The 14,951-nt window shown below is 32.2% G+C and overlaps 1 protein-coding gene across 2 annotated transcripts in view; it reads left to right on the top strand.

The window, feature by feature from the left end:
• The window catches only part of LOC116844560 (receptor-type tyrosine-protein phosphatase F-like), a 36,955-nt gene extending 23,663 nt beyond the window's left edge, over positions 1 to 13,292 (top strand). Inside the window, exons 12-32 of one of the 2 annotated variants that reach the window (XM_032816241.1) lie at positions 93 to 285; positions 401 to 519; positions 813 to 1,014; positions 1,864 to 2,163; positions 2,243 to 2,487; positions 2,622 to 2,691; positions 4,293 to 4,855; positions 5,812 to 6,074; positions 6,478 to 6,769; positions 7,029 to 7,116; positions 7,182 to 7,258; positions 7,949 to 8,083; positions 8,611 to 8,751; positions 8,839 to 9,036; positions 10,375 to 10,571; positions 10,656 to 10,762; positions 11,069 to 11,283; positions 12,021 to 12,149; positions 12,221 to 12,375; positions 12,615 to 12,750; positions 13,018 to 13,292. In XM_032816241.1, the coding sequence (XP_032672132.1) occupies positions 93 to 285; positions 401 to 519; positions 813 to 1,014; positions 1,864 to 2,163; positions 2,243 to 2,487; positions 2,622 to 2,691; positions 4,293 to 4,855; positions 5,812 to 6,074; positions 6,478 to 6,769; positions 7,029 to 7,116; positions 7,182 to 7,258; positions 7,949 to 8,083; positions 8,611 to 8,751; positions 8,839 to 9,036; positions 10,375 to 10,571; positions 10,656 to 10,762; positions 11,069 to 11,283; positions 12,021 to 12,149; positions 12,221 to 12,375; positions 12,615 to 12,750; positions 13,018 to 13,092 (3,900 nt within the window). In that variant the 3' untranslated portion in view covers positions 13,093 to 13,292. The remainder of the gene's footprint in view (positions 1 to 92; positions 286 to 400; positions 520 to 812; positions 1,015 to 1,863; positions 2,164 to 2,242; positions 2,488 to 2,621; positions 2,692 to 4,292; positions 4,856 to 5,811; positions 6,075 to 6,477; positions 6,770 to 7,028; positions 7,117 to 7,181; positions 7,259 to 7,948; positions 8,084 to 8,610; positions 8,752 to 8,838; positions 9,037 to 10,374; positions 10,572 to 10,655; positions 10,763 to 11,068; positions 11,284 to 12,020; positions 12,150 to 12,220; positions 12,376 to 12,614; positions 12,751 to 13,017) is intronic. The other variant, XM_032816242.1, reaches the window with a different exon arrangement.
• Positions 13,293 to 14,951: the final 1,659 nt, after the last annotated feature.

Genomic DNA, 14,951 nt, shown 5'->3' with positions numbered 1-14,951 from the left:
AGGGTTTGTTTGTAAATATATTTATATTATTTCTAAAATAAATTATCTTATAGTTAGCGTATTATAGTATAATATCTGCTTTCTTATGCCAGCAATTATATCAGTGCTGGAGAAACTGGTATGATCTGCTATTCATAAAGAATAATACTGAAGAAGATGGAATAATACATTTGTCAACTTTTCCATATACTTTACAAAATTTAACTCCATACACTTCGTACAATGTAACTATACTCTATAGAAAGAAGAAACTTTTTTCTAAGGAAATTCGTACATTCGAAGGAGGTGAGTTTAATTATATTTTCAACGTTTCGTAAGATTCGTGTGCACATAGATATTATTTCATTTTTTATAAAGACTTATCTTTTGTAAATAATATGTGTTTTGTCAATATTTGTAGTTCCATCGAAAGTGGTATCTCTTACAGCGTTATCATTGTCAAGTACGAACGTCAGCTTATTTTGGATATCACCAAAGCGAGCTAATGGAGTAATAATGGAATATGTTATACAGTTAACGGTGTGTTGAAAAAGAGTCGTTAATTATTAATTTACAAAGTGACCAATAATTAAATAATAGCAAAAATATTTATTTAGTGACTTCGTATGAATTACAATAACTTTAAGAAGGCCACAAACTAGTTTTAAATTAATTTTTGTTAACAATGTGGAATGCATTCCTCTGATCGATAATTAAAAACCAAAGTAATATGATATTCTCTATTTCTCTATTCGCGGAATTTTGGTTACAATGTCGATCATTTGTATTAGTCATTTGCAATATTTTACGCAGATGTCTTCTAATAATTACAGGTTGCGAAGTATTTTGGCTGTAAGGGCGTGAGGGTTATATCTCCTCTATCGAGTAAATATATTCTCGTAGAGGGAACAAATAAAACGGAAATTACACTTTCTGGATTACATGCATATGCAAAGTATAATGTGGAAGTTACAGCACGGAATTCACGATATTCAAGTGTGCCTGCAAAGACGGAGTTTAGCTTACCTGAAACGGGTATACTGCATTCATTGGATCTTCTAAGTATTTCGAATATCTGACTATCCGGATATCCGATGTCGGTTCCAATCTGAAAACTCAAAATCACATTATTTGGATAATTCGAATAATTCGAATAATTTTTATATAAGCCTAGATCATAAGATGTTCAGTTCCAGAGTCAAATTTAGATCCCAGATTGGATATAAAAAAAAAAACAGATAATTAAAAAGAGCGATTTAATAACAAAATTATTCGGAATAATTATTATTCAGATACGTAAATAAGCAGATTAAATCGTTAAACTGCATTGCAAATAATGATTTATTTCTTATTAAATTATCGGTAGATATCTAGATTACGTTAGTGAATGTGTCCGACTGGCTAACTAGGATTCGGATTCGATGCTTCGAATGTTCAGTTGCACGTGTTATATTGGAAAATCCAAACCCGCAGACATGACGAATTTGAAGCGTTACATTTTCCCCCTTTCCAAATAATCGGATACCCGGATGATGTCAGTTTCGTATAAATATCAACGTCTTAATCTCCATCTGTCATTGACGTCTATAATGTCATAATATATTTCGGCTAATTCTAAGTTCTCATAATAGATTAACCTGCGCAACTAATTATTTATATCTCTGCGATATTAATCGGTTTGTCATTGACTGTCAAATTCAAGTTTCTTAACTATTTATTTCGATTTTTGCTTCTCATATTTTCAAACATATGTTTAACTGTTAAACGATTTTGTTTAATTAAACCGATACCAATGGTTTATATTATCATAACATTACGTCAATAACACCTATATTTACACAAATTTATGATGAGTGTACGATAACAATTAAGATTCTCTTATAGTGATACCAGTGGTTACGTTCGGTACAGTAAAAATGGAAAATTGGGTATTATCGTGGAAGTCTCCTGAAGATTGTACAGCAATTTTGGGGCCATTATTTAGTAAAATCGAAATACGAGGAATTAGTGATGCTGTAAAAAATTTTAATGTGACCAAGAATACTAAACTCATGGAAATAACTCTAAGAAATATATTACATGGCGTTGAACATTATGTCGCAAAAATTTTTGCTTCAAGGGGATACCACAAGCCAATAAATACTTCTGCTTACATAGAATACAATTTCGAAACTCCGCCTAAAGGTAACTTTGTCTTATTTTATTTATTTATTGCTTCATATTAGTTTCAATAGTTAATAATATTTAATTTTTGACACAACAGAACCGCCTAATGTAACCAATCTAGATGTCGTAGAAGTCGAAAGTTATAAAACAATATATTTAAGATGGCAAAGTCCAATTCCTCCTCTCAACGGAGTTTTACGTGGTTATGGCATCGTTATATGTCCCTACAGAGGGCGTCGTATAGCTTCATGCAAAAAAATTGAGGTGCAATTGAATGAAACCTGCGAATTATGGGACAGTTACATATGTAAAAGTATTCTCTACACGGAAGACAAAATTGAAGTAAGGAACTATTATTCTCAATATTCCTAAAGGAATGATTATCGTACATTGCGATTATATGATATTATATGATAATAAGTTATGGCACAAATATATTTATATTTATTTGTAAAATGTAAGACATGTATTTCCAGGTTGTAGCCTATAATGATGTTAATACGTCAAATTCCGTTAATGTGACTGTGGAAATGCTTAACAATGCACGTAAGACATAGCCTTTCTTAAAAGTTAATTAGAAGTTTTGCACGAAACTATTTAATATTTATAACATTATAATTATATATTACCATAATCAGGATTGTGTAAGTTACTTTTGGTTTTCAACTGAGTAAGTCAAAAGTTAGTTTGCTATAAAATAATTGAGTTTACATTAAAAATTACTAAAATAATATACTAATTTAGTTAAAAGTTACTAACATACTAATTTAGTAACCTTACTTACTATCCATACTAGGGTTACTAACTTAGTTAAAAAGTTAAAAAAAAAGTTAGAAGTTATTTACGGGAAACTTAATTATCTAAAACTATATATGTATTTTTTTATTTCATAATTAGTCTTTAAATTTAGTTTAAATTTATGTGAAATAATGAAAATATATTAAGCAAATTGATCAATCGTAGCTAATTATTTTTTAACCGTAAAGGGAATAGTCGATTGTATTGGTCAATTTCCTCACTGCTTACGTCTTACTTAAATTTTTCTGTGTTTCACTAGTTTTTCGTCCCGATCTACAATAGATTTAGTAAGCTATAAGCTGTAAGAAATTGACTAATCACAGTCGACTTATAGAAGAACAATTATTTGTGATTGATCAATTTCTTACAGCTTAAAACTTACTATATCCATTGCCGATTGAGTCTTATGCGTCGTCTACAATGGCAGTAGGAGTAGTAGTAAGAAATAAGCAGTAAACAAATTGACTCATTCTATTCTCACGATTTAAGAATAATCAATTGTAATTGATCCATTTGCTTATTACTTATTTCTTACTATTACTTCTACTGTCATTGTAGACAACGAATTACAGTGCTGGAAGCTTTATTCTATCTTTGTTTGATAAGTAATGAACAATAAGGACAGAATGACTCTTATAGTGCAATAATCATCATGTAAGCGTAAATTGGACCACAACTACATAGTCAGATCTTTTATTAAACATTATTTCAAGTTCATTTTCAGATGTTTTGTAGCCAGTGAAACGATCCGTTCAATATCTAAAAATTTGAAACGATCATAAATATAAGATTTGAATACAAGATTTGAAATATAAGTTATAATTACTGCTCTTATATATCTATCTGTTAAAGTGGTCTATGATTTTTATATAACTTTAATATTCATGAAATACTTTAACTTAACTGAAAAAAGTAAAAATTTAAAGTTAATGCGTAAAAAAAATTAACTAATTTTAAGTTAAGTGTTAAGTTAATTAAGTTTAATTAAGTTGAGTTCAAAGTTACTAAATTTTTAACTTCTAACTTAACTTTTAACTTTTTTTAAAGTTAATACCCAACTCTGATCATAATCTATTTTAACTATATATTATCCCATTGCGGTAAACCTGACTTTGAAAGATAACTGACAAGATGTTAATCTATTTTGTTCCTTCAATTTATATTGATGCAACATAACGATTTAATAACAAATTGGGGAAAATACAACTAAGGGATATATATTTCCATAACATTATATACATGCTGTATGTACATATAACTGAGGAAATCGCTTTCAATCTTTCTAGATCGTCGTAAATCGTAGCTGGCTACTAATTCCGACTTAACGATATATCGTGTTTGAATTTCAGAGCCGGACCCACCTCGCAATTTCAATTTTGCGATCGGTAATAATAGCGTAGTCGATTTACAATGGCTTCATCCATGGAGGACGGGTCGTCATTTGCTTCAGTTTATGATCACTGTAGAAAATGTAATGTCCAATTTGACAGATCATTTATCGAGAGCAGTTCGGTCATTTAATGAGAACAGTTCGTACGAATTATCTGTAGCTGTGACTAATTATACGCCTAGCTACTGTGCGCAATTACGTTTATTGCCGTCGACGAAATACATTATTTCCATTATCTCTGTGACAACAGAGAATGTGAATAGTAATATGAGTACATTAAATTTTTCGACGCCTTCCACTGTAAATTTCAAAGGCAATATAACGTCCGAAGTGTACGATTCCGATTCCACGATCGTAGTGCATATTCCGCAAATCGTGGACGATACGCGCAATAGTATACTGTACATTATAGTTAAAGGACCGCATCGCGATTGTAATAATTATGTATCGCCACATAAGAGTTTGTGGAAGCAGGCGGGTGTGCAGATGTACGATATCTTTTGGCAAGCTGCTGCAATTTTGGTACGTGTAGACTTTCATCGTGATATATCTCTTATATTATTGCATGACTGTAATCGCTTGTCGAAACAATTGACGTCGATGTACACTTGTTTTCAAACCGGTTTAAATGTTTCTTTTTCGTCTAGAATGTAGCTGATGGTCAAAGAAAATTTGTTTTTGATAAATTTCCACAAATTATGTTCTCGCATTGGACTAAGAGCTGCGTTGTAAACAACAACAACAACAAATGTTCAAATCGTTTTGAAGATCAGCGTACACTCTAGTGCTAAAGGTTTCGCATACTTTTCATCGAATAAAATTTAAAGGATCCAAGTTGTCCCAATTGAAAGCCACTGCTGACATGCATATGCATAGTAATCAGTTATAAATATATAAATATATAAAAATTGTTTTTCTTTATTAAATGTCTTTATTAAATTATCTTAATTTAAAATAAATTCTTTCTTCCCTAACTTTTACAGATGTCACATTCTGTACTGTCACTTCGGTTCTTGAAAATCTGATTATCGTGAATACAGTGGCTTTCAATTATCACAGTTTGAAGAGTTATAACTTTACTCGATAAAGATTGCAAAAATTGTTTAGCAATTGAGTGTATACATTCGCAAGATGATTTAGACACAATCAACTTCAGAGCATAGCCGATAGTCCAAAGAGAGAACATATTTTTGAATGATTCGTTCTATTATTGGACTGTTAGTTATGCTCTGAAGTTCAAGTGTTCAAACCGTTTTGCGACCAAATGCACATTCAAATGTCTCAATGTCTGAACAATAATTCATTTGTAATATTGTTTAATCTCGCTCAGAATTAATTCGGTAATAATAATACGGAGTGAAATGTGAAAGTAGAATTGCTTCATACGCAGTCGAGTATCAAACCGCAATTGACGTGTACAAATATCCAACAAAGTTCTCAAGTATTTTTCTTTCTTTGCCTGTTCTCAATGATGACAGGCACAAAATATCTCCAATGGTATGGACTTCACGATTGGCAATGGCGACATTTACGATAATGCCATTAACTGCTATTTAGTATCTGGAGAGTTGTATGACATAACGATTATCATAAGTGAGCCGAATTTTCATTATGAGCCAATTATGATTACGAGGAAAATATCGAAACGTATCGGTGTGAAACAGAACCATCCCGAATCTTGGCTCATACCCCTTGTAATGATCATCTTCACGGCAATTGTAGCTTTCTGGTTTTTCCGAAGGTAGTATCTTTATTTGATAGAAAATCTTAGTAATGTCCATTATAATAAGATAGTTACTAAGATCTGTCGACTTGAAAATATTTCTTAATTAACGTCATTTTTTAACACCACAAATTAAATATTTCAATTAGTATCGGCTTGTTTCGACAACCCTTCGTCTCGATTTTCTGTCTTCTTCATAGTAATTCGTTTCCTATGCAAGAGATAGATGAATGCTACCAGAATGTCAATAGGCAATTATCAATAATCAATAGACAAACAACAATTATCCAGTCGACGAATAATCCGTTCCCATAAGATTTAATCGAGTTATATTTATCTTAAAAATCGAACTGAATCTCTCGAGTGACTCCGTACAAATCAGTTTCATCTTTGCCGCAATGTAACGTATAATTCTTGGCAGGAAACGGCAAAAATCGAATAAGCCTCTGGTGTTACAAGATGAGATGGCTCTGTCGCAGAACAATAAAAGTTATGTGCACGACAAAAAGGTCATAACAGAAAGTTTCAAAGAGGACTCCTCAACTCCATCTGATAGGCAATCCTTATCACGGGCAACCACTCCGGAAATAACGAACATCGTAGTCGAGAGTAACGATGAGGAAGAGGAAATTACATCATTGGTGAAGGTAAAGGATTTCGAGGATTACGTCCGGCAAGCGATAGTCTCGGGATTGTTGAACAAGCAATATGAGGTAAGTGTGCTCGACTTCGCTTCGAATTTCTTACAATCGACAGAATTGCTACTCACTTGTTCCGAGAAATTAACTCACGCTTGTTAAGTTTACGTTCAACGGCCACGTCTCCTACGTGCCTATAGCTTTGATTACGTGTTCCGCGTAAAAAAAAAAAAGAGAGAAAAGGATTTGGCCGCGTTATTTTGTGTATGTAGTTGTATTGACTGTAATTGATAATCATAACACGACAAATCAATCCTACGAATTTCTCGCCAAGACGTTTCCGAGGGGGCAAACGCAGCCGTGGGATTACGGGAAACAGCCACAAAACAAAACCAAGAATCGATACGGGAATCTCATAGCGTGTAAGTAAAAAGCATAATTTCGCGTTGCATGGTGGTGCGGTTGTTAATAATATCACGATTCGCAGATGACGAAACTCGCGTGATACTGAAAAAACTTCCGGATGACGCTTATTCTGACTACATCAATGCTAACTATATCACCGTAAGCCACAAAGTGATAAATATTAGCCACAGTGATAAATATTTCTACTTCGAAGCGTGCGTTAAAGTTATTTGCTTGCGCGTGTTAGACATTATGCATCCAAAGAATATAATTTTATTCTTAGTATCCTTTTATATATGATCTTAGGATTCCTTTAAGATCAGAAGGAAAATATTCTAATCTATCCTCAAAAAGGAATTTTTGTATTACTATTATTTCCTATATTCTAAGCAAAAAATTACATATTCTAATCTCATATTCTAAGCAAAAATTCTTACCGATAGAGTATTCCTCTCCTATTGAAGTAAACTATTAATCGTAAATCTTCTATATATTATTCTAATTTTTATCTTTCTGAATCAAAAGAAATATTTTCGCTTGAAGCCGAATGTCTTCTTGCTAGGAGATATTTCTATGAAGAACAAGATTTGTACTGCATATAAAAGACAAAATTCTTCTAATTTTAAAAATATTGTGCTAGGAATATTTCCCTTTTGGATTTTAAAAAATCCTTTTGAAGCTACGTATAAGAGAATATCCTCTAAGTATAAGATTATATCTTTTTGAGCACAATTGTGTAACATTCTTGGAATATAGTAAACCTAATGTCAGGAAAGTGTTAAAACAAATTACCATTTTTAATTTCAATGAACGTAAATTTCTTGTGAAAAGTACAATTAACGCGTGCAGGGTTACAAGAAAAAGAAGCGATACATTGCAACGCAAGGGCCTAAACCCAACACGGTTGTGGATTTCTGGCGCATGATCTGGCAGGAGAAAGTCCTCATTATCTGCATGCTCGCAAATGTAGTCGAAAACGGAAAGGTGGGTTATCACACGGAAATGAAAGCAATAAGATGTAAGCAGTAAAAAAGATGAAACACCATTGTCAATTATTCTTCTTATAACGTAAGAACAATTGACTGCAGTTGATGAATTTTCTTATCGCCGTGGTGTTTGGAGTTCGAACAAAACAAAAACTCAAGTATAGCAGTTTTCGCAAATTCGCGATACGTAAGAATCACGATCTCTCGAAGGCCAATCAAATATTAGGCCGGTCAAAAAATTTGGGTTATTTTTTAATACCTTCTTTGACGGCAAATAGGCTGTCTCTTACGATGAATATATGAATAAGACCAAAATAATGGCGAAGAGTCAATGAACAAAGACAGCGATCGATTGTTGAATAATTTGTTCCAATCATCTCGTACATAGAAATCAAATTTAATTCAAAAGTCGAGCCGAATTTTTCAACTGATCTAATAAAATGGTAAAATTGCAAAGCAAAGTCAAATTAATATCCATTTTTTCATCGAATCTTAAATCAATTTCGACTCTAACAATCTCTCCAGACAAAGTGTGAGCAGTACTGGCCGGACATTGGTAAGAAGAAGAAATACGGCGAGATCGTTGTCCTAAACGCGACGCACAACGTTTTCGCCGATTACTGCTTCCGAACTTTGCACATCACTTACGAAAATGAAACCCGAAAGGTATCCACTTTAGAATCTTACTTAATGTGATATCGCAATTGAAATAGCGAGATATTGCTTTCGCTATATCGTATAAATCAATGACAGGTGGAACACCTGCATTACACGGCTTGGCCAGACCATGGTGTACCGATGTATACACATTCTGTAGTGACGTATTTGAAGAAATTATTGGCAACACCGCCCGGAGACGGACCCGTCGTAGTCCATTGTAGTGCTGGAGTTGGCAGAACCGGGACTATCGTTTTATGTGATATTTGTCTTCATCGGGCAGCTGCCGAAGGGGTATCGACTTTACTATTACTTCTCTTCAGTTAAAGTACAATACTCTAAGACTAACATAATTATGGATAAATGTATAATAACAATGGGCGAATTAGGAATGTCAGCACCTGAATATTTGATAATCTGGAGATTTGAAATACTCGAGTATGAAAGTTCTTCGAGTATTGCTCGGGTACAGAAGTGTTTGTCTGTTTTTAAATAATTAAGAATTCAAGTACTCGCAGAGTTATCTAATTGATTGTATTTATGTAAAAATAATCCAACTTACATATGTTTTACGTCAATTGATTTGTTTTTAATTAAATTTGTTGAAATCAATTATTAATTAAACAGTCTCTAATTGAATTAACTCATATTAATCGTCAATTAAATAGGATAATTAGTAAAAAATTTAATTTACTATTCGCAATTTTGAAAATTACTTTGTATTGATAACGTTGTGAACAAGTTCTCATTTTTGAAAAAAACATTATTTACTTGATTTTTCCTCGCAGACAATTGTAATTTGTAATTTGTACTGACAAATTTAATGCTTATTCTTAAAAATTATTACGCCGCTCTGAAACGTTAAAAACGTCAGAAATCACTAATTCTTTTCAATGCAACTGTAAATTATGAACAATTTTCTTTACTTACAATATTTAGTACATGGTTTCATGAAAATTTTGTAACAATGATTCTAAAAAATATTTACAAATAGACGAGTTATAGAATGTTCAGTGTTTCTTCTTTGCTCAAACGCGCATTGATCGTGTATACGATATCTCGAATATCAATAGTTCAACTGATATCTAATTTGACGCATATATTCGTAACAAGATTATCTAGAGGGCATTGTAAATTTTTTTAAATATAATTATAAGCATTGTTTTATTATAAATGTTTAAAGTTAAATTTTTGGGACAAAAGTCAAGTTTTTGCATTCAATTTACTGTAATTTCCACAATTTTTCATTTTTGTCATAAACCCTATGTTGCTCTAGATAATTTGTCAAAAATATGTATGCTAAACTAGAAGTCAATCAGACGATTGATTTACGAGATATCGTGTATACCATCAGTGCGTATTTCATCAAAAAAGCTTCGCTGAAACACGCATACATAGGAAATTCTATAATTCAGCTACTTTTAATATTTTTAAAAATTATATGTTAAAATAATTTTTACAAAATTTTCGACAAATTATATACTGAACATTGTAAATAAAGAAAATTGTTCAGAATGTATAGCTGCGTTGAGAAAAATGAATGATTGACTTGACGTTTTTTCAGCGTCTTAGGGCGGCTCCTTAGGAACGAAACGACGTGCGATCTTAATTTGATAACAATGATTCGTTCAGATGGTCGATGTCTTCGCTGAGACGGCATCTATCAGACGTGAGCGAGCGAACATGGTGGACAATAAACAACAATACCTGTTAGCACACTTGGCGTTGGTAGAATGTTTGATTACCATTCCGACCACTTTGCCGTGTAACGAAACATTGCCGACGCGGATCAAAGAATTGAAGAAGCAACTGTCGGTTCAACAGCATCAGTGCGTTAAATTAAACAACAGACTCGAAGTTGAGTCTTCGTGCTCGTTCGTGTGTCGCGGTGACTAAACGTCCAATAATTTCAGATTACAGAACACCGCGTGGCAGGACGAAGCTCTACGGCCAATTACGTCTCTGTCGTCATTATCGGAATGTAATCGGGCGAAGAACAGGTTTCCTGAATTGATCTCAGGTTTGTTTGGATTCGTCAGAATTGTGTGAAAGTATTTTCGGGGAAAGTATTTTCGGGGAAAGTATTTTCGAATGTTTAAACGAACAAATGTAGATCTAGATAAAGAGAAGAGGCGAGAAAGAAGAAAATTCTTCGTATCTCAGACTGATCATCTATTAATAATATTTAGTATCATCACTATTTATGCATTTAAAAGAAATCTAACTGCCCAAGTGTAAAAGTAAATAAATGCTGCTTATTAGAAATATTAACGCGATAGAAATGTTGGAATAACGCATGATGGTGTATCCATTTCTCTGTGCACAGACAAAGTTAGTAGAATATATTTGAAGAGATATCCGAGCTCGGACGAAGACAGCGATTACCTCTCCGCCGTTTACGTGGATGGCGTAAAACTTCAGAATCAATACCTAGCCGCACAGCTTCCCATGCCATCGACAATCAACGACTTCTGGAGAATGATCACCGAATTTAAAGTAGAGCTCATTGTTATGTTACAACCGCCCGATCCTGAGGATTCGGTAAGAGCATTTCCTACAGTCTTATATTTTAATAAACGTCAAGTAACAGTAACATCACATTCTATTCAATTCTGACAACTTGAATCGTTGCAATTTTATTCAATAAAAAGCGTGCAAATCGATTTGCATTCAGTTATACTCATACATACACATATAATATATTTCATATTATACTAACATTGTTGAATGAGAAATTATGGCGTTGATGTAACGTTCGTTGGCATTTATTGAGACGTAACGATTCATTGCAACGAACGTATTGAACAAATAATTCATTGTCTAAATAATTTGTTCTCAATATCCATGGAAAAGAAATTATTTTTATTTCCACATTTCGAATTTTATACATATTTATAATTCTACAAATTGTGTGCAATTTAATGCATCAAAAAGAAAATAATAATTAATGAATTGCACACAATTTATTTAATTATAAATAATCTATGTATAAAATTTGAAATGTGGAAATAAAAATAATTTCTTTTCTTTTTACGTCAGCCATTTGATCGAACAAAATGTATGAACCAACTCATTGGTTCCAGTTAGCCTCTCAACTGTTGAATTATTGCAGATATAGGGTCTGTTCTCCTTAGCTAAACTGCTTGAACTAGTGCACATTAGTGCAATAAGTTAGAGTGAAACAATGTATATCTCGCTCTAACTTATTGCACCAGTTCAGACAGTTCAGCTAAAAAGAACAAATCTATAAATGCAATTTTCTGATCTTATATTTACAGACCTGCTGTGCGATCGCTCCAGCGAACGGCGAGTTTAAACCAACTCCGTATCTAAACATTATAGTGAAGGAAATAGTGGAATTAGAGAATTATACGTTGCAAAAATTGCTACTCGTTGATAATTCGGAGGTAGGAGAATTCGCCGGGCACGTTTTTGTTTGCCACCGTCTACTCACTTTATAATTTGCTATTTGCCGCAGAAACCTTCAAGAGAGCAGTCTGTGACCATATTATGCTGCACAGAATGGAAACCCGGAAGGAATCAACCGCCGCCGCCGGTCATGGCATTGGTGACATTCTGGCAAGCCACGGAAAGAATCGCGAGAGGCGACGGACCTACTGTCACGCTTTGCCAGTAAAATTTACAATATCATTCAAACGACGATAATGCAAAATTGTGTTTTGAAAATAAAAGACACGTTTCTTCCTTCCCCTTCACTTATATCTCACTTCACTTTATCTCTCAACAAGTAAAATTGTTCAGTGCTTTATGATAGATAAATCTTCCTAAATCTTCCTAAATAATTTATATGTTTCTCAAGTGATGTGCTTTGCAAAAAGTGGCCTTTTAAATAAATAATAAAAATCTTTCAGCGACGGAGTAACCGGATGCGGTCTCTACTTAGCGTTGAGTTTTATGCTGGAGCGAATGGCTGTCGAGAGGGAATGCGACATTTGTTTGTCGGTGCGAGCAGTTAGACGATCAAGAGCAGATTTTGTTGGATCTTTGGTAATGTATTGATTTCTCAGCAACGACATAAAGTGTAAATAAAAGTGCAATGCACGGAACATAGTAAAACTATTAAATATGATATATATATATATATATATATATATATATGTCATATATATATATATATATATATATATATATATATATATATATATAATGAAATATGAAATATAATATAAACTATGAAATATAATGTTGCATATTAAATTTATTCGAAATTATTCCATATGCTCGAGAGAGTGAGGAGTTTATTCTAATTTTCAGGAACATCTGGAATATCTGTACGACGCCGCAATAACGTATCTGGAGTATTTCGAAACTTATGCGAATTTCTCGTGAGATTAAAAGAATGTAGAATTAATGTAGAATGTAGAATTCTAATTATGTAGAATTAATGAAAAGGAAATGCCGAACCCGCAACACAGCCGCATGTAATTATCATATACGCGATATAAAGTATTGATTTAGCGAATATAGCAACATAAGTACCTCACTCTTGTATAATAAAAAATATATAAAGTTTCACCTTATGCAAGGAACAGAAAACTGTATCTTTTTTCTATTCCTCCTTTATCTCGTACGTGTGATCTAGGTAAACCACTTTCTTTTCTACGATTAGACTATCGTCGCGAAGCTCGCGACTTGATCTTACGATGCTTTGACTCGATAATACACGCACATACGATTAACTTGAAAGGTTACATGCTACAACGATGTAAGCTCGCAGTAAACTCGGAATAAGAATAAGAAACGAAGCTACTTCTCTTGATATACTATAAAATAATTCTGTCTCAAAAAGAAACTTCAATCTTGTATATTGTTTACCAAAAATTAACCTGATGTTTTGTGTAATATCTGAATTCTTTCTGACGATGACTTTTCTCTGTTAACTTTTCTCTTGTTAATTTTCTCAGGAAGAAATAAAAGGAAGGAAACGCTTTTGTTCCAACAATAAAAGCAACTTGCCTTATACCTTAATCAGTATAATATCACGAATGTTTCGCGAATTGCGATTACGTTAACACATTTCTTTGAAAAACGATTTCGTGTCTGTACTCACATGCTCGAAACGTTGCCTAGATATATTTTCAACCAGCTCACCTAATAGTAACGCAAATATCGCAGCGCTGTTATCGCGTTATCAGACTTATTTGCGCGAAGTTGAATGATCCACACGAAGTTTGCGTAACTGCTGCAAAAATTCACAGTAACGTATACTATACACTGCAGGATATATCATTGAGTACGACTTTTTAAATACATACTGGAGATGAATGTAAGTTCATGTATAATTATGTAAAAATATATATAAAATATAAAATATATAAAATAAATATATAATATATATAAAATATATAAATATAAAAATATAATTATATATAAATTTAATTATATATAAATTTAATTATATATGTAATATATAATTATATATAAATTTTGTCCATATGCGACCTTATATTTGACCATATCTAATTATATATCTAAAAAATATCTATATATGTCCATATATAAATACTGTTGAATGAAAAAAGAAAACAATTTATTTCAATTAAATGTGGATATCATGGGTTAACATAAGCATTTCTTCAGTTGTATCTTCAGAACAGCATACTTTTCAATGTGGACATAATTATATAATTATATGTGATCATATATGGCTACATATATGGACAAGTTCTATATATAAATTTCTTTTCTCGATTGTATACAATCTGCAATACTAAACAGCGGGATGAAATGATATTCATGAGAAATATAACAATTTATTTTTAAATATCTACACGCTAAGAAAAATACTTGGAAGTTTATTTGTGGGATATAAAATCTATTTCTGTGAAATAAAGTTTATTTTTCTGAAATAAAGTTTATTTCTGTAAAGAGAGAGAATAAACTCATCGCACAAAGAAAGTATTTTTTCTCAGTGTATCTATATACTTAAAAATGTATTTATAATGTTAACAGTGTGTGTTTATACATATACTTGTGATAATTTATTTGTGTGGGTTATAAAGTTTACTTCTATCAATAAACTTAATAAATAACTTAATAGAAAATATAACTTAATAAATTATAAATAAAATAAAGTTTATTCACAGAAATAAACTTCATATCTCACAAATAAATTTTCAAGTATTTTTTCCTTAGTGTAAGTTTACATTCCAAAACATTATTTTTGAGGAAAATTTTATGGAAAATCT

This window comes from Odontomachus brunneus, unplaced genomic scaffold (genome assembly GCF_010583005.1).
Source record: "Odontomachus brunneus isolate Ranch 3 - 2012 unplaced genomic scaffold, Obru_v1 Obru_scaffold_042, whole genome shotgun sequence".
In the NCBI taxonomy this organism is placed as follows: domain Eukaryota; kingdom Metazoa; phylum Arthropoda; class Insecta; order Hymenoptera; family Formicidae; genus Odontomachus; species Odontomachus brunneus.
Note: the sequence above shows the minus strand (reverse complement) of the source record. Positions and strands in the feature narration are given on the sequence as shown.